The sequence below is a fragment of the Bos mutus genome, chromosome 7, assembly GCF_027580195.1.
Source record: "Bos mutus isolate GX-2022 chromosome 7, NWIPB_WYAK_1.1, whole genome shotgun sequence".
In the NCBI taxonomy this organism is placed as follows: domain Eukaryota; kingdom Metazoa; phylum Chordata; class Mammalia; order Artiodactyla; family Bovidae; genus Bos; species Bos mutus.
This window is the reverse complement of record NC_091623.1, coordinates 54,389,959-54,408,498: the sequence shown is the minus strand read 5'-3', so window position 1 is coordinate 54,408,498 and position 18,540 is coordinate 54,389,959. Positions and strand designations below refer to the sequence as shown.

Sequence of the window (18,540 nt, the reverse complement as noted above, 5' to 3'; positions counted from 1 at the left end):
GGGGCAAAGTAAATTAAAAAAATTTATCAGTTGATTTGGCTGCATTGGGTCTTAGTTGCGGTATGTGGGATCTTTGTTCCCCGACCAGGGATTGAACCCCCATCCCCTGCATTGCAAGGCAGATTCTTAACCACTAGACCTCCAGGGAAGTCCCAGAAGAAATTTTGGGCTTTTTCGCCATACCAAATAGCATATCCGATCTTAGCATCCTGACCAGGGGCTGAACCCATACCCGATGCAGTGGAAGAACAAAGTCTTAACTATTGGACCACCAGGGAAGTAAGTGTTATTTAAAAAAAAAAAGTTCTCACTCATTTTTTATGTTTCATTCAAAGGTAGCTAGGCAGTTCCCTGGTGGTCCAGTGGTTAGGACTCTACTCTCTCACTGCCTAGGGCCTGGGTTCTGTCCTTGGCTGCAGAACTAAGATCCTGAAAGCCATGCAACACAGCAAGAAAAAAACAGAAAACCCTTTCCTCAAAAGAAACCCCACAAATTAAAAAAAAATTTTTTTTAATTAAAATAGAGATAGCTAAAACACAGGATTGTGTTGCTGAGCCTATGGGCTGGGGGAGATTGAAAAGGGGTGAAGAGTGCTGCTGAAAGGGGAGGGAAATAAAGCCTGGGATTGTTGGGAGCTTGGGGATCTACTGGGGCCTGCCAGTCCCAACTGGGCTAAGGCATCCTGAGGAAGTGGAGGGAATGGGCCATGGGAAGTCCCAGGACTAGGCTGCCACTGCTGCAAGGACTCCCTCCTCCAGAGCTGGGTGGGATATGGAAAGGCCTCAGGAGACTGGACAATTCACATTAGAGCTGCTGTTGCTGCTAAGTCACTTCAGTTGTGTCCAACTCTGTGTGACCCCATAGATGGCAGCCCACCAGGATCCCCTGTCCCTGGGATTCTCCAGGCAAGAACACTGGAGTGGGTTGCCATTTCCTTCTCCAATGCATGAAAGTGAAAAGTGAAAGTGAAGTCACTCAGTCGTGTCCGACTCTTAGTGACCCCATGGACTGCAGCCTACCGGGCTCCTCCGTCCATAGGATTTTCCAGGCAAGAGTACTGGATTGGGTTGCCATTTCCGTCTCCAGACTCACATTAGAGACTTCTATTTCCTGATAAATGTCATTCAGAACTTCTCATGAAGAGACTCAGTACCTGCCCACTGGGGGCCAGGACAGCCCCACTCTCCCATCGGGGCCTCAAAAGGATCTGCTGTCATCTGCTACTGGGAGGAGCTAGGTGTTTCCTAGGAAGGAGAGTTCTGAGTCACAACTCAAGGCGCAAGCTGAGCAGGGCTCCTCTGCCCCTTATTACCTAAATTTCTGACCCGGAGGAAATTCTATGTGGGGGTGCCCATCCTTCCACTCCTGTTTGCTTGATGGGGAGGAGATGGTTCCTAGGAAACCTGTGTAACTGACAGAGGCATTGCCCCTTCATGATGCCATGGGCTTTCTAGAGAGAATCACAGCCAGAGAGATGCCCACACTCTGGCATCAGAAAAATCTGGGCTTGAAGCCCTAGCAAGCAACATGATGTTTGCATGATCCCTGGTGGGGGAATTAAGATCCCACATGCACTGTAGAGCTGGCCAAAAGAAAATTTAAAAAAGCAAACTCTTTTAGATGTATGTGTTAAATTTCTGCAACTATCTATCAACTATATCTGAATAAAGCTTAAAAAACCTATATTTCTTTCACTTATCCATAAATAAATACATAAAAAGTAAAACACTGTGGTAGTCAGGTAGTCAACCTATTAAGATGAGGAAACCAGAAAGCCCTGGACTACCAGAGTCCAGTGGACCACCACGTCAACCATTGGACGACCAGGGAAGTCCCAGTTTGGCATTTCATACACAATTTCTTCTGTGTGTGCGTGTATTAAAAACATATTTTGCCAGGGGATTACATGGTGGTCCAGTGGTTAGGACTCAGCACTTTTGCTGCAGTGGTCTGGCTTCAGTCCCTGCTTAGGGAACTAAGACCCCACAAGCTGCACAGCATGGCAAAACAACAAAGCCCCCAACAAACAAACCAAAACCATGTATTACCATTATAGGCTCCCGAGAGTGTGAGTTAGTAAAAGCTATATATACACACACACACACACACAGACATATATGTAATATATACTTTCTATGTTTCTATTATAAATACACTCTATTTATATATGACAAATCAAACCAGGAATTGGATTCATGTGTCAAAGGACATGCCTCATGCGAAGAGTTGTCTCACTGGAAAAGACCCTGATGCTGGGAGGGATTGGGGGCAGGAGGAGAAGGGGACGACAGAGGATGAGATGGCTGGATGGCATCACTGACTCGATGCACATGAGTTTGGGTGAACTCCAGGAGTTGGTGATAGACAGGGAGGCCTGGCATGCTGCGATTCATGGGGTTGAAGAGCGACTGAACTGAACTGAGTGTTTTTTAAATGAATTAATTTAGGAAAGTCATCAGCTAAACAGTTATTACAGTGCAGGTCTTATTCTCCAATTATGTAGTTCTTTCCTCAAATAGTATGACAAAATTCAGTGAGAGTGTAATTTTGAATAGCTTTTGCCAAATCACACTTTCAAGAGCCTATAATGGCAATACATGGTTTTTTGTTTGTTTGTTGGGGATTTTGTTGTCTTGCTATGCTGTACAGCTTGTGGAATCTTAGTATATGTTACACATATATGTATATATACTTTCGCCACCTGATGCAAAGATCTGACTCATTGGAAAAGACCCTGATGCTAGGAAAGATTGAAGGCAGGAGGAGAAGGGGACGACAGAGGATGAGATGGTTAGATGGCATCACCAACTCGATGGACATGAGTTTGAGCGAACTCCGGGAGTTGGTGATGAACAGGAAAGCCTGGTGTGCTGCAGTCCATGGGTTCCCAAAGAATCAGACACGACTGAGTGACTGAACTGAACTGAACTAATATATGTATATAAGAGAATGTTTAGCTCCAGTATTGTTTAGCTTGCCTGGAATCAACCTGAATGCTCATCAATACAGGAGTGTTTCAATAAATTTCACTGCCCTTATGACTTGGCAACTTTAAAAATGAGTGTTATATATGTGCAGGAAGTGTCAATTCAGGCTCTGTGAAGAACAATTTGGCGCCATCAGTAAAAGTAAAAAATTCAGTGTCTTTTAACAAGCTATATCACTTCTACAAATTTATTCTCATGCACAAAAAAGCATTATTAAGTAAAAAAATAGGGACTTCTCTCTCTGCCTAGAGCTCCGCTTTTGGTCCCGCCCTTTAGGGCTCGGCATCAGCAGCCCACTCCAGTACTCTTGCCTGGAAAATCCCATGGACTGAGAAGCCTGGTAGGCTACAGTCCATGGGGTCGCAAGGAGTCGGACACTACTGAGCAGCTTCACTTCACTTAATCGCCCAGTCACGCATTAGGAGCTCCGTCCTAATCTCCAGCCACGCCCCCAGTCTCGTTCCCGCCCTTAACCCCGCCTCAGGCCTCAATGTCGACCGAGCCACGCCTTTTGTGTTTGGCCCGCCTCTCCGGCCCCGCCCCCGAGTCTTGTTCCCACCTTAACCCCGCCCTGGACTTCGTTATCGCCTTAGCCACGCCTTCCGGGCTAGGTCCCAGTCCCTAGCCCCATCCTCTGTGCGGAGTTCTGATACCGTGCTGGACTGGCTGCCAGATCCAGCCACATCCCCTGAAGAGGAAAGCCGAAACTCCGTCAGCTGCCGGAAACTGCGACCACCTCCCTGTCCGCACCCTCTTTTCCCCCCGCTTCTTAGGGCCCCCACAGGGCGAGTACCCGGGTTCCTTTAGTCGGAAGCGGAAGTGCGTGTCAACGGGATCATGGCGACTTTTGCCGACTTGCCCGACTCGGTCCTGCTGGAGATCTTCTCTTATCTCCCGGTCCGGGATCGGATCCGAATCTCCAGGTGCGGCCGCCCCCTGCGGGAGGGAAGGGCCAGGCGGGGGGCGTATCAGGAGATGCACATCTGATCCTCGCGGGGCCGGGGTCGTTCTAACGGCGGGTCCCCTCCCCCAGGGTCTGTCACCACTGGAAGAAGCTGGTGGACGACCGGTGGCTGTGGCGACACGTCGACCTGACGCTCTACACGGTATGCGGGTCTGGCCGGGCAGGCCTGGGCCGAGGTCGGGTTGGTCAGACTTCGAAGACCACGCCTCCAACCCTGTGTTTCGAGCGAGGCTCTCCCGGGTGCGTCCCGCCCGTGTCCCTTACTTGCTCTGCAGTGACCTCCAGGCCTCAGCTTCCCCATTTCCAGAATGGGTGTAACCAAGGTCTTGCAGGAAAAGAGCTTATGGATGAGTTTTCATGGAGAAATTTTCTATAGTCGACTTAGTTCTAGAATTAATCTCCTGAGTAGTCAACCAAATCATTTCAACTTTCTCCCACTTGTGCTTTATTTATTTTTCTTTGTTGTTGTTCAGTCGCTAAGTTGCCCGACTCTTTGCCACCCTATGAACTACAGCACACCAGGCTCCCCTGTCCTTCACTGATTTCCTGGAGTCGCTCAAATTCATGTCCATTGACTTAGTGATCCTCTCTAACCATCTCATCCTCTGCTGCCCCCTTCTCCTTTTGCCTTCAATCTTTCCCAGCATCGGGTCTTTTCCAATGAGTTGGCCCTTTGCATTTTTCTTTTTATTATGAACTATTTCAAATAGATATAGAAATGTATAGAGGATATATATCTGAAACTATGTACTTACCACCTAGATTTAATCTTTTTAAACCTTTGGCTTTATTCACTGCAGATCTTGTGAAATACACATACAAATGTTTCTATACGAACATATGCATACAACATTTGCACATATGTTTCTTGCACTTTTGAAACCCTCCTCAGAGATAACCGTGACTATAAAGTGGATTTGTATCCCTTCATGTTTTTATTTACTGCCTATGTATGTGCTTATAAGCAATATACAGTATTGTTAATGTGTTTCTAAAATGGAGATAAAACTACTCTTTAGATAATTAAATGCTATTTTACTTATATTAATATATCCACCCATTACCAACTTTATTCACACATCACTTTTGAGATTTACTCTAATTAGTACTTGTAAATCTAATTCATTCCTTTTAATTGCTGTTAAATGAATATACCACAGTTTGTTTCTCTATTTTCCTGTTGACAGATGATTAGATTATTTCCAACTTTCTACTATCACAAACAGCTTTATAAGACCGTGTCTCAAACTTTATTGTGCATATGAATCACCTGTTAGTGTTAGGTTGGTGTTGGTCACTCAGTCGTGTCCAACTTTTTGCAACCCCATGGACTATAGCCCACCAGGCTCCTCTGTCCATGGGATTTCCCAGGTGAGAATACTGGAGTGGGTTGCCATTTCCTCCTCTGGGGGATCTTCCCGACCCATTGCATTGACAGGCGGATTCTTTACCTCCAAGCCACCAGACTATTTTATTATGAAAACTTTCAAACGTATATAATAGTTAAAAGAACAGTACAGAGAACACAGAGTTGCCCACCACTAATACTTAATACATTTGTTGTATCATCTCTTCATCCATCCATCCCTCTTTCCATCAAGCTTTTATTTTCCAAATGTTTGTTTATTTTGTTTTCCCATTTGATTTTTTAAGTATGCTTCAAAATCAGTTGCAGATGAGTCCACTTCTAAAACACTTTAGTACCCATAACAGATATTAACTAGGACATTTGTTTTACATTTCTCTTTTTGAGGTTTAACTTTTTAAAATCACACATCATGAATAATTCTTACAAAAATGTGGAAGTAGTATAACTATGTATGGTGATGGGTATTAACTAGACTTATTGTGATGATCATGTCATAATACATATAAGTATTGAATCATTATGTTGTATGCCTGAAACTAATAAGTGTTATATGTTAATTATATCTAAATTAAAACAAAACCAAAAAAAATTGAAATATTGTCACAAATGAAGCAAGAGCCTTTGACAGTCATCCCCTGGTATCTCTACCCTTCCCCAGAATAACCACTATTATGTGTGGAATTTCCTTCTGTAGCATTTTCTATGCTTTTGGAGCCTTGGGGCTTTATAGGGAAAGAAAGGGCAGTGGTTACAAGAGCAGGATTGGCATTTGGGGTCAGGCTGTGTTGAATCATAGTTGTACTCTTGCAGCAAGATTCGGCCAATGCATTTTTCCAGTAGGGGGGTGGGGTGGGGACGGAGACCTGCCTTGCAACCAGGTACTGTGTGAGCCTTCTAGTTCAATGCTCAGCGCTGCATCTGGCAAACAGTAGTTACTCAATACAAGTTAACCATTATGGTTGAAAGAATTGTACCCATATAAATTATAATATATATATAATAGTCTTCCCAGGTGGGGCTAGTGGTAAAGAATCTGCTTGCCGTTGAAGGACACATAAGAGACGCCAGTTCAATCACTGGGTCAGGAAGATCCCCTGGAGAAGGAAATGGCAACCCACTCCAGCATTCTTGCCTGGAGAATCCCTTGGACTGAGGAGCCTGTTGGGCTACAGTCCATGGGGTCACAAAAGAGTCAGACATGACTTAGCAGCTAAACAACAAAAGTACATAGTATTGTTTCTTTTTTCTTTAACCCTGAAGGTATCATTTTGCCACTCCTTCCTGCATGTCTTGAGGAGTTACCCACCTTTGAATCTCTGAATCCTCTTTGTTCTTAGTTGCTATCTACATGGCTGTTATCACTGGACATTTTTGCTGTTAAAACCATGATGTCAGAAACCAACGTTTCTGTAAGGTAAATTCCACAAAACAGGTATTACTAGGTTAGGCAGTGTGTTCATTTAAACCAACTAAAGAATTCGTTTAAAAAAACATAAGTGTTGGGGGCGCTCAGAGATAAATGCACAGGATTGAAAATATACAAAATTATAAACATTGGAAAGTAAGGTCTCTCCCTGCTTCTGTCACCCAAGTCACCTTGTTCTTTCCCAGAAAGGCAGTAGATGTTCCTGTATTTGAAAAAACAAAACAGGTGCCAGTGGGGGTCCATATTTTAAATTTCAGTAAAAATCAGATTGCATTTCAAAGTAGCCAGACCAAGTCCCACCAGCAGGACCCAAGAACTGCTTTTCCACATCCTGGCTAGTGTTTGATATCATGAAACTTAAAGGATTTTCTCATTTGTCTTTTTACAAGTAAAAATGCTTCAACTTCTGGCTTTGTGGCCATTTGCTATTTTGCCAGCAGTGGCTTCCACTCTTGTGAGTTACCTTTTAGTGGCCAGTGTTTCTAGTGAATCCCTTTCCTCAGCCCAAATTTGCAGGTCTGAATTTGATCAGGAAGATCTGATTCCTCTATCAAGAGTAGTTAACAGGGGGGGAGGGATAAATTAGGAGTTTGAGATTAAAATATACATACTACTATATATAAAATAGGTAACCAACGAAGACCTACTGTATAGCACAGTTGGAGCAATACTCAATATCTTATAATAACCTAAAATGGAATAGAATATAAAATATATATATATAGATCCAGCCATATATATATATATTCATCCATATATATACACATATGGGCTTCTCTGGTGGCTCAGGTGGTAAAGAAGCTGCCTGAAATTCAGAAGACCTGGGTTTGATCCCTGGGTCAGAAAGGTCTCCTGGAGAAGGGAATGACTACCCGCTCTAGTATTCTTGCCTAGAGAACTCCATGGACAGAGGAGCCCGGTGGGTGACAGTCCATGGAGTCACAAAGAGTCAGACATGACTGAGTGATTAACTCTTTTACATATATATATAGCTGTACACCAAAATAGCAATCACTGAATCACTTCGCTCTGCACCAAAACTAATACATTGTAACACACTGTAAATTAACTATATTTCAATGAAAGTGTGAAAAACATGAATTTAGGAATAAAAGGATTAGGGATACCAAGAACCCAACAGAAAAGGAATAGCTGAAAAACAGCAGAATATCGTCTTGCCTGGTCATGGATTTTGCTAATAAAAAAGTCATATTTACCAAAAAAAAAGTCAACAAATTCTATGGTATGCAGTTTCTTTTTTTCTTTTTTTTTTTTAAAGGTAAACTGTACATATGATAAAATACATGAAATACTAGTTATTTATAGTTTGTTTTCTACAAGTCTAACTTCCCAGGGTTAAATTTTACAGCTTTCACTATTACTAAGCTATGATTTTTTGTTTGTTTGTTTGTTTACATCTAATTTACCCTGGGCAGTTTTAACCTTTTTCAGTTTTTATTTTGTGTTGCTCATTTCTATGAAGAGGTGGTCATTAAGAATGGGATAGGCACTTCCTTGGTGGTTCAGTGGTTAAGACTCCAGGCTTCCACTGCAGGAGGCGAGGGTTTGATCCCTGGTTGGTGAACTAATATCCCACATACCACATGGGATGGCCAAAAAAAAAGAAAAAGAGATAAAAATATTGCTGGGTGGATTCACTTTTTTTAAAATCTTAAAAGGTATAAAGTTTTATTAAGCCTGGAATCAATAGTATTATTTCATAAATCAGCAGTAAAATTTTCCTAGGGTATATATACAGATCACAGTGATTTTCATTGTGCAAGGAATTGAAAGGTTTAGAAACAGGCTTTTTGTTGTTGTTGTTTCACTTTCTTACTTATTCCAGAAGGTAATGAGACTCACTGTCCTGGTAGAGACAGATATGTTATGATGGTCTCTTATCCACCATTGCTTTTGTTCAAACTTAGAGGTCAAAATGATGGGGTTAAACCATCCTGTTACTTCTGGAAAGGTATCTGGTTGAGTAAGGCTGGTGAGGGAAGGACAGAATTCCCAGGAAGCCCCAGAACCCTACCTGGGGCTTGTCTGTCTCCAGGTGGGTGGGGTCCCTGGAAGATGCCCCGTATCTCTGGTCCAGACACCCTCCCACCTCTGGCTCTTACAGATGCGGCCCAAAGTCATGTGGCACCTCCTCCGCCGGTACATGGCATCCAGGCTCCATTCCCTACGGATGGGCGGCTACCTGTTCTCAGGCTCCCAGGCTCCCCAGCTGTCCCCTGCCCTGATGAGGGCCCTGGGTCAGAAGTGCCCCAACCTCAAGCGCCTCTGCCTGCATGTGGCCAACCTGAGCATGGTGCCCATCACCAGCCTGCCCTGCACCCTGAGGACCCTGGAGCTGCACAGCTGTGAGATCTCCATGGCCTGGCTCCATAAAGAGCAGGACCCCACGGTGCTGCCCCTGCTCGAGTGCATTGTGCTGGACCGCGTCCCCGCCTTCCGCGACGAGCACCTGCAGGGCCTCACACGTTTCCGCGCCCTGCGCTCGCTGGTGCTGGGTGGCACCTACCGAGTGACTGAGACGGGGCTGGATATGGGCCTGCAGGAGCTGAACTACCTGCAGAGGCTGGAGGTGCTGGGCTGTACCCTCTCGGCCGACAGCACCCTCCTGGCCATCAGCCGCCACCTCCGAGATGTGCGGAAGATCCGCTGACCGTTCGGGGCCTCTCGGCCCCTGGCCTGTCTGTCCTGGAGGGCATGCCAGCCCTGGAGAGTCTGTGCCTGCTGGGGCCACTTGTCACCCCGGAAATGCCTTCCCCACAGGAGATCCTCGCCTCCTGCCTCACCATGCCCAAGCTCAGGGTCCTTGAGCTGCAGGGGCTGGGCTGGGAGGGTCAGGAGGCAGAGAGGATCCTGTCTAAGGGGCTACCGCACTGTATGGTCATTGTCAGGGCCTTGCCCAAAGAGTCCATGGACTGGTGGATGTGACTGCACCCCGCACCCCCGACCCAGGGATCCCCCTCTTAGCTTTCATTAATGAGATCTGGACCCTCTGAGCAGCACCTTGCCAGTAGGCAAGTAATCAGGTTGGAGAGGCCTGAAGGCCAGGTAGAGAGAACCCAGGCCTTGGTGTCTTCAGGTCATTGGAATCATGGTTTACCAGCTGTATGGCCTCTGTGACATGAGCCAGCCCCTTGGAGGCCCTATCCTCACATCTGGAGATGAAGAAGACCTCAGCTACCTCATGGTTACGTTACCGAGCCTTAATGTTTACCACCCCAGGGCCCACCAATGGCCCTCCATGAAGAGCTGTTCTCAGGAACAGGACGATGCGGAAGGGCAGTTTAGGACTTAGGGAGACCTGAGGGGCCGAGACCCCTTAGGAAGCCTAGAAAGCCTAGGAAGCTTAGGAAGCCTATCTATGCATGCACACTGCACACTAACATGTCATTGACACGCAGACACACCACTGATAACACTGACAGACCTACATGCACACAGGAGACATGGAAAGGAGGGCAGATACAATTCATGCTTTGATGATCAAAATGTTAAAGATCCGAAGCTGTCCTTTCTGTATTTTGTATTCTGGATTTTCCCAATTTTCCATAGTGTAATTTTGCTATTAAAGACAATCTTTTTTTTTTTTTTTTTAAGTGTTTGGTTTATTTATTCAACAAATGTGTCTCAAGCTATTTTACAGGGACTGTTCTAGGCACTGGGACCACAGCAATGAATGAAACACACACAAGGAAGAAGGCAGGGTGATCAACAGGTGAACATACGCATGGAATAGTTTTAGAGACTCTGAGCCAATAAACTAGGGCCATGTGATGGACACACGTGTGTTTGGTTGGGTGGGCAGGTGGGCTTCTCTGAGGGGAAGCCTGGGAGACAATGAGGAACCAGCCCTGGGGAGCACTAGGAAAGACAGAAAAAGCAAAGACCTAAGATGGAAATAATGAACTTGGCATTTTCTGAGGATGGGAAGAAGGTCCCAGGGGCCAAGTGAACATTAGTGAAATCAGAGGATGAGGAGACGTTGGAAGGGCCTCACAGGTGGCTTTGGTTTCAGGGGTTCCGTAAGGAGCAACTCGTTTTCCTGTTTTTGAGTCTGAACCACTTCAAAGATGCAGGTGGCAGACAGCAATCCTAAGTGCCTACCCTTGAAATGAAGTGTGTGTGTGTTTTTTTTTTTTGAAGTAGAGTTGATTTACGATGTTGTGTTCATTTCTGCCATACAGCAAAGTGACTCATGACTCACTTATACATATATGTATGCATATACTATTTTTTTTTTTTTTGCAACACAGCATGTGTGATCTTAGTTTCCCAACTAGGGATCAAACCTGTGCCCCCTGCAGTGGAAGTGAAGGAAGCCTACAGTGAATGGTGTTGCTGGGTTTGTGGTCCCCAAAGAAGATTTAACTCCAGACCAAAGACAGTTTCAGTCACTCAGAGCTTTGTGTAGATTTTTATTTGAAGTGAAAGTGACAGAGAAAGCTTCTGACATAGACATCAGAAGGGGGCAGGAGAATACCTGGCTTGCTAGTTTCGGCAGGGCATTATATACTCTTCTGCTAACTAGTTAAATAAAAATAATACCTCAAGGTTTGTAAAAGTTCCACCATACCCTTTCCCAAGGCATACATCATGTCATACCTTTGGTACAAGATAAGCCAGGGGGAATGATCCTGGTCAATGTCTCTGGAGACATACTGTTGCTGTGTCATCAGGGCTACAAGTCTTGGAAACAGTTTCCCAGGCAAGATTTGTTACAATTATAATTATTCATAGAGTCTAAGAAAAGCATTTCCATGAGTAAGACACTGCAGCCATTAGTTCCAGACCTAAAGAAAGGCCAGTTCTCAGGCAAGATACATTGTTGCACAAGGCTTAAGGAAAGCATGAGCAAGAATATTGGACTCCTCTTTAAAGGGCCCTAAGCTTTAAGTCAGAAGCAGGGTGTCTTAACCACTGGACCACCAGGGGAATCCCTATGTATTCTTTTTTATATGTTTTCCCATGATGGTTTATCCCAGAATATTGAATATAGTGGACTTCCCAGGAAGCTCAGTGGTAAAGAATCTACCTGCCAATGCAGGAGACATAAGAGACATGGGTTTGATCCCTGGGTCGGGAAGATCCTGTGGAGGAGGGCATGGCAACTCACTCCAGTATTCTTGCCTGGAGAATCCCATGGACAGAGGAGGCTGGTGGGCTACAGTCCATAGGGTCACATAATCGGATATGACTGAAGCGGCTTAGTACACACTGAATATAGTTCCCTGTGCTATCCAATAGGACCTTGTTGGGTTTTTTGTTTTGTCTTTTCTGGCCACACCTCACAGCTTGTGAGATCTTAGTTCTCTGACCAGGGATCAAACCTGTGCCCCCAGCAGTGGAAGGATGGAGTCCTAACCACTGGACCAAGTGAAGTCCCTAGGACTGTGTTGTTTATCCATGAGTGTTACTCCTGATCGGAGCTGGGTAGGAGGGTATGTGTGGCTTTGCAGGCTCACCACCTGCCTGCCAGTTCAGTATGTCTGCTCTGTGGTGGGCAGAGCCAGGAGAGAGGAAAGGGGGCTGAGCTGGGTACCCTTGGTTCTTTTTTCCAAGTTCACCTATCAGAGAGGACCCAGATGTTTCATTCTTTTCCCACTGGGGCAGCCAATGGAAATTCCTTCCCATCTGACCACATGAAGACCAGGGTGTGACTGCTCCCCTGATGTGGCCATAGTTAGGGGTCTACTTGTCCCACACTGGGACCAAATCTAGCAGCTCCTGCCCAAGGCATCTAGGGGACCAGGTTGATCCAGGCTGGGGCATGGACCCTGGGGACATCTCAGGAAGGGAAATGACCAAGGGCTCTGTCACCTTGGTAGAGGGTGTTTGGAGATCTGGTATATACTGTTGGGAGAGGGGGTGTGATGGAGAGATTGACAGAAGCCCTGTCCTGGCCTCTGCTGGTCTCCCTGGAGATGGAGTGTTGTTGTTTAATCACTAAGTTTGTCTGACTCTGCAACCACATGAACTGGAGCCTGCCAGGCTCCTCTGTTCGAGAGATTTCCCAGGCAAGAATACTGGAGTGTGTTGCCGTTTCCTACTGATATTCAACCTGGAACAGCTCTTTTCCTGCCTTTCCAGTGGGAATGGAGCAACAAATATGGAGTTAGAGGCAGTGGTGTACACAGAAATGTTTAATGGCTGGTGTTAGCAGGTGGTGGTGGGGGGAGTCCTCATTCGTAATGCCTGTAGAATGTGCAGATTTTTGTGGTGTAAAACTCTCTACCATGGCTGGTTTCAAGCTACCAACAGTTTAACAACTTGGCTCAAGAAATTCATGACAATTTAGCAATCAGCTCCCCTACACTGGCATGAACTGGCTGTAGCACACCGCTAGTTAGAGGTGTTTTTTCCCCAGGCTCACCTGGTGGAGGACTCATTCTATCTTAGCGGTGCCTTCCTCGAGTTTAGCTCTGAAGGTTGGTGGAGTTGTGGGACATCAGACAGAGCTCCTCCCCACTTGGGATCTTCTCATCCTTAACCAATGCCTTTTCCTAGATAAGGAGCTGGGGGCTTAAGGCTGTCCTCTGTTTTAAAATGTATCTGGGACTTCCTGGGTGGCACAGTGGATAAGAATCCACCTGCCATGCAGGGGACACAGGTTCGATCCCTGGTCCGGGAGGATTCCTCTTGCCATGGAGCAACTACACCTGTGCACCACCACTACTGAGCCTGCGTCCTGCAACTACTGAGGCCTGCATGCCTCGATCCTGTGCTCCAGAGCAAGAGAAGCCATGACAATGAGAAGCCCATGAACCGCAACAGAGTAGCCCCCAGTCATCACAGCTAGAGAAAGCCCGAGTGCAGCAACAAAGACCCAGCACAACCAAAAATATATAAATAAAATGTACCTGGACCATGGTGAAGCCTTGGGGCAGGAGTCCTGGTTCTCCCCTCAAGCAATAACATTATCTTTGAGCTGTTTTTTAGATACTGCAAGTCCCTACATATGAATGAGTTTTGTCCTAAGAGTATGTTCATAAGTCCAATTTGTTAGCCTGTGTATTCAAGTAACACAATCACTGTATAGTACTATACTGTAACAGGTTGATAATAATTTTCACACAAATAATGCATAAAAACAAACACAGAAATATGGAAAACGTTTTAAATCTTATAGTACAGTACCTTGAAGGTCCAGTTCAGTTCAGTTCAGTCACTCAATCATGTCCAACTCTTTGCAACCCCATGGACTGCAGCACACCAGGCTTCACTGTCCTTCACCATCTCCTGGAACTTGCTCAAACTCATGTCCTTCGAGTTGGTGATGCCATCCAACCATCTCATTCTCTGTTGTCCCCTTCTCCTTCTGCCTTCAATCTTTCCCAGCCTCAGGGTCTTTTCCAATGAGTCAGTTCTTCATATCAGGTGGCCAAAGTATTAGAGCTTCAGCTGCAGCTGCAGCATCAGTTCTTCCAATGAATATTCAGGACTGATTTCCTTTAGGATAGACTGGTTGGATCTCCTTGCACTCCAAGGGACTCTCAAGAGTCTTCTTCAACACCACAGTTCAAAAGCATCAATTCTTTGGAGCTAAGTTTTCTTTATAGTCCAACTCTCACATCCATACATTATGACTGGAAAAACCATAGGCTTGAGTAGACAGACCTTTGTTGGCAAAGTAATGTCTCTGCTATTTATATGCTGTCTAGGTTGGTCATAGCTTTTCTTTCAAGGAACAAGCGTCTTTTAATTTCATGACTGCAGTCACCTTCTGCAGTGATTTTGGAGCCCAAGAAAATAAAGTCAGCCACTGTTTCACCATCTATTTGCCATGAAGTGATGGGACTGGATGCCATGATCTTAGCTTTCCAAATGTTGAGTTTTAAGCGAGCTTTTTCAGTCTCCTCTTTCACTTTCATCAAAAGGCTCTTCATAGAGGCTCTTTCTGCCATGAGGGTGGTGTCATCTGCATATCTGAGGTTATTGATATTTCTCCCTGCAATCTTGATTCCAGCTTGTGCTTCATCCAGCCCGGCATTTTGCATAATGTACTCTGCATATAAGTTAAATAAGCAGGGTGACAATATACAGCCTTAATGTACTCCTTTCCCAATTTGGAACCAGTCCGTTGTTTCACGTCCAGTTCTAACTGTTGCCTCTTGAACTGAGTACAGATTTCTCAGGAGGCAGGTGAGGTGGTCTTGAAGAATTTTCCACAGTTTGCTGTGATCTACACAGTCAAAGGCTTTGGTGTAATCAATAAAGCAGAAGTAGATGTTTTTCTGGAATTCTTTTGCTTTTTCTATGATCCAACAGATGTTGACAATTTGATCTCTGGTTCCTCTGCCTTTTCTAAATCCAGCTTGAACATCTGGAAGTTCACGGATCATGTACTATTTAAGCCTCGCTTGGAGAATTTTGAGCATTACTTTGCTAGCATGTGAGATGACTGCAATTGTGCTGTAGTTTGAACATTCTTTGGCATTGCCCTTCTTTGGGATTGGAATGAAAACTGACCTTTTCCAGTTCTGTGGTCACTGCTGAGTTTTCCAAATTTCTTGGCATATTGAGTGCAGCACTTTCAGAGCATCATCTTTTAGGATTTGAAATAGCTCAACTGAAATTCCATCACCTCCACTAGCTTTGTTTGTAGTGATGCTTCCTAAGGCTCACTTGACTTTGCATTCCTGGCTCTAGGTGAGTGGTCACACCATCATGGTTATCTGGGTCATGAAGATCTTTTTTGCACGGTTCTTCTGTGTATTCTTGCCACCTCTTCTTAATATCTTCTGCTTCTGTTAGGTCCCTACCATTTCTGTCCTTTATTGAGCCCATCTTTGCATGATATGTTCCCTTTGTATCTCTTATTTTCTTGAAGAGACCTCTAGTCTTTCCCATTCTATTGTTTTCCTCTATTTCTTTGCATTGTTCACTGAGCAAGGCTTAGCTTTCCTTGCTATTCTTTGGACCTCTCCATTCAAATGGTTATGTCTTTTCTTTTCTCCTTGGCCTTTTGCTTCTCTTCTTTCCTCAGCTATTTGTAAGGCCTCCTCAGGCAACCATTTTGCCTTTTTGCATTTCTTTTTCTTGGGGATGGTCTTGATCATGGCCTCCTGTAAAATGTCACAAACCTCCATCCATAGTTCTTCAGGCACTCAGATCTACTCCCTTGAATCTATTTCTCACTTCCACTATATAATCGTAAGGGATTTGATTGAGATCATACCTGAATGGTCTAGTGGTTTTCCCTACTCTCTTCAATTTAAGAAAATTTATTGAAAATTCAGGAGTACAGTACAGTGGCTGGCAAACAGGGGCTGGCAAGAAGTGAACAGGCAAGGAGAGTTACTGACTGAGGAGGGAGAGGAGGTGGAAAAAGGTTAGAGCTGAAGGATCATGAGCAATAGGAGATGGAGGAAAAGCTGCGGTTTCATTAACGCATGATATTGATGGCATAGGTTCTGGTTTTTGGCCAGAACCAGATGTATGTTTGAATCTTCAAAAGTTCTCAACTTGAAGGTTCCTGTGTAGGGGACTTACTGTAATGAAACCCCCACCAGGTGGGAGAAAGTAACTGTATGCTCTCCATAAGGACAGAGACCCCAGAACGGTTGGAACCAGAAAGTTGATGATGTTGACTCCCAGTTACCTCACCACCAACTAATCAGAAGAATGTCCATGAGCTGATCATGCCTTCCTCTTTGAAGCATTACTATAAAAACGCCTCATTCAGCCTCACTACCCCTTCCACATTGGGACACACAGTTTTAAGGGCATTAGCCCTCTGTGGCCCCCTTTGCCTGGCAAAGCAATAAAGCTACTCTTTTCTACTTCACACCTCCACTAAAAAATACAAATAAAATAAAACAAAATGTACCTGGAGCTTATTGAATCATGTATAGTAAGGTGACAGATGTGGAGACATTGGTAGTATGGCTGTTAGCGTAATTGACGCCATCTTGGGCCCTTATAGTTCCTCCTGTCCTTCTGCTGACCCCATGCAGAAATGTACTGTACAGTAAACCACCTCTCTGTCATCAAGGGCTTTGTAGTTAAGAGATATTGTTTAACAGTCATTAGGATTGGTTGGCCTCTATGCTCTGATAGTCCCCAAACAGTGATGAAAACTTTCACTGCTGATGTATTCCCAGTGCCCATGGGACTAGTTACTCATTTATAAATCTTGACTTAGTAATGTACATTCTGTTTCCCAGCACCTTCCCCCAGACCCTAGGTTAACTATAAATTGTCCAAAGGTCCCTCAGGGGTGAGGAGTGAGGCCATGAATGCTTCTCAGTGGTCATACACCTGATCCTACCCTGTGAGCATGTTGTGAGTGTGTTAAGTTGCTTCAGTCGTGTCTGACTCTTTGAGACCCTATGAACCAGAACCTGCCAGGCTCCTCTGTCCATGGGATTTTTCCAGGCATAAATACTGGAGTGGGTTGCCCTGCCCTCTTCCAGGGGATCGTCCCGACCTAGGGATTGAACCTGCATCTCTTACGTCTCTTGCACTAGCAGACAGGTTCTTTACTGCTAGCACCACCTGGGAAACCCATGAGCAAGTTACCCTCTAATAAATCGATCCATTGACTATATGAAGCTGCTTGCCTTGTTTTTCAGTCTCAAGATGGCTTCTCATTTCAATGGTCACTTTTCATTCCCTCCATCCTCCAACAACTGTCTTTATTTATTTATTTAAAAAATTTTATTTATTCATTTGTTTATTTTTGGCTGTGCTGGGTCTTGGTTGCTGCATGCAGGCATTCTTTAGTTGTGGCTAGCAGAAGGTAGGAGAAGGCAATGGCACCCCACTCCAGTACTCTTGCCTGGAAAATCCCATGGACAGAGGAGCCTGGTACGCTGCAGTCCATGAGGTCGCTAAGAGTTGGACACGACTGAGCGACTTCACTTTCACTTTTCACTTTCATGCATTGGAGGAGGAAATGGCAACCCACTCCAGTGTTCTTGCCTGGAGAATCCCAGGGACGGCGGGGCCTGGTGGCCTGCTGTCCATGGGGTCGCACAGAGTCAGACACGACTGAAGTGACTTAGCAGCAGCAGCAGCAGCAGCAGAAGGTACTTTCTAGTTGTGGTGCCTGGGCTTCTCACTGGGCTGGCTTCTCTTGTTGCAGAGCACAGGCTCTAGGCAACCACTGATCTCTTTTCTCTCACTAGAAATTATTTTGCTTTTCCAAGAATTTTGTGGAAATAGAATCATATGGTGTGTTTGTGTGTGTGTGTATTTGGGCGGAGAGGTCTTGTTCCTTTTACCCAGCATAAAAATTTTGAGATTTATCAAGATCCTTTCGTTTCAAGGATCAAAAATTTGTTCAAAGTAATTCCCGGGTGACCAGGTGATTAGGAATCCTCGCTTCCACGACAGGGAAACCAGCTTCGATCCCTGGTGGGAGAAATAAGATCCAGGAAGCAGTGCAATGTGGCAAAAACAAACAAAAAACCCCCCACCAGACCCCCAAACATGAACAAACAAATTGCCCCTTAAAAAAAACCAAAGAAACAGAAAAAAAATAAGTAAAAAACATTTCTTCCTGAGTAGTATTCCATCATATGACTAGAGACAGTAATTTGTTATCCATTCACTTATGGATGGTTATTTGTGTTTAAACATAGAATTTTTGAGTGGGAATTAACACAACACTGTAAATCAACTGTATTTCAATTAAAAAATAAAGTATAAAATAAGCCTTGTGGGACTTCCCTGGTTGTCTAGTGGCTAAGATTCCATGTTTCCAAATGCAGGGGACCTGGGTTCAATTCCTGGTCAAAGAACTAGATTTCACATGCCACAACTAAAGATCCTGCA

General features: G+C 44.8%; 1 protein-coding gene across 1 annotated transcript; it reads left to right on the top strand.

Moving 5' to 3' along the window:
- The first annotated feature begins 3,117 nt into the window (after window positions 1-3,117).
- FBXL12 (F-box and leucine rich repeat protein 12) lies at window positions 3,118-10,359 on the top strand. The gene is given in 4 exon segments (XM_005897032.3): window positions 3,118-3,911; window positions 4,022-4,094; window positions 8,873-9,413; window positions 9,416-10,359. Coding segments are annotated over 4 exon segments (978 nt in total). The 5' UTR covers window positions 3,118-3,825; the 3' UTR covers window positions 9,694-10,359.
- Window positions 10,360-18,540: the final 8,181 nt, after the last annotated feature.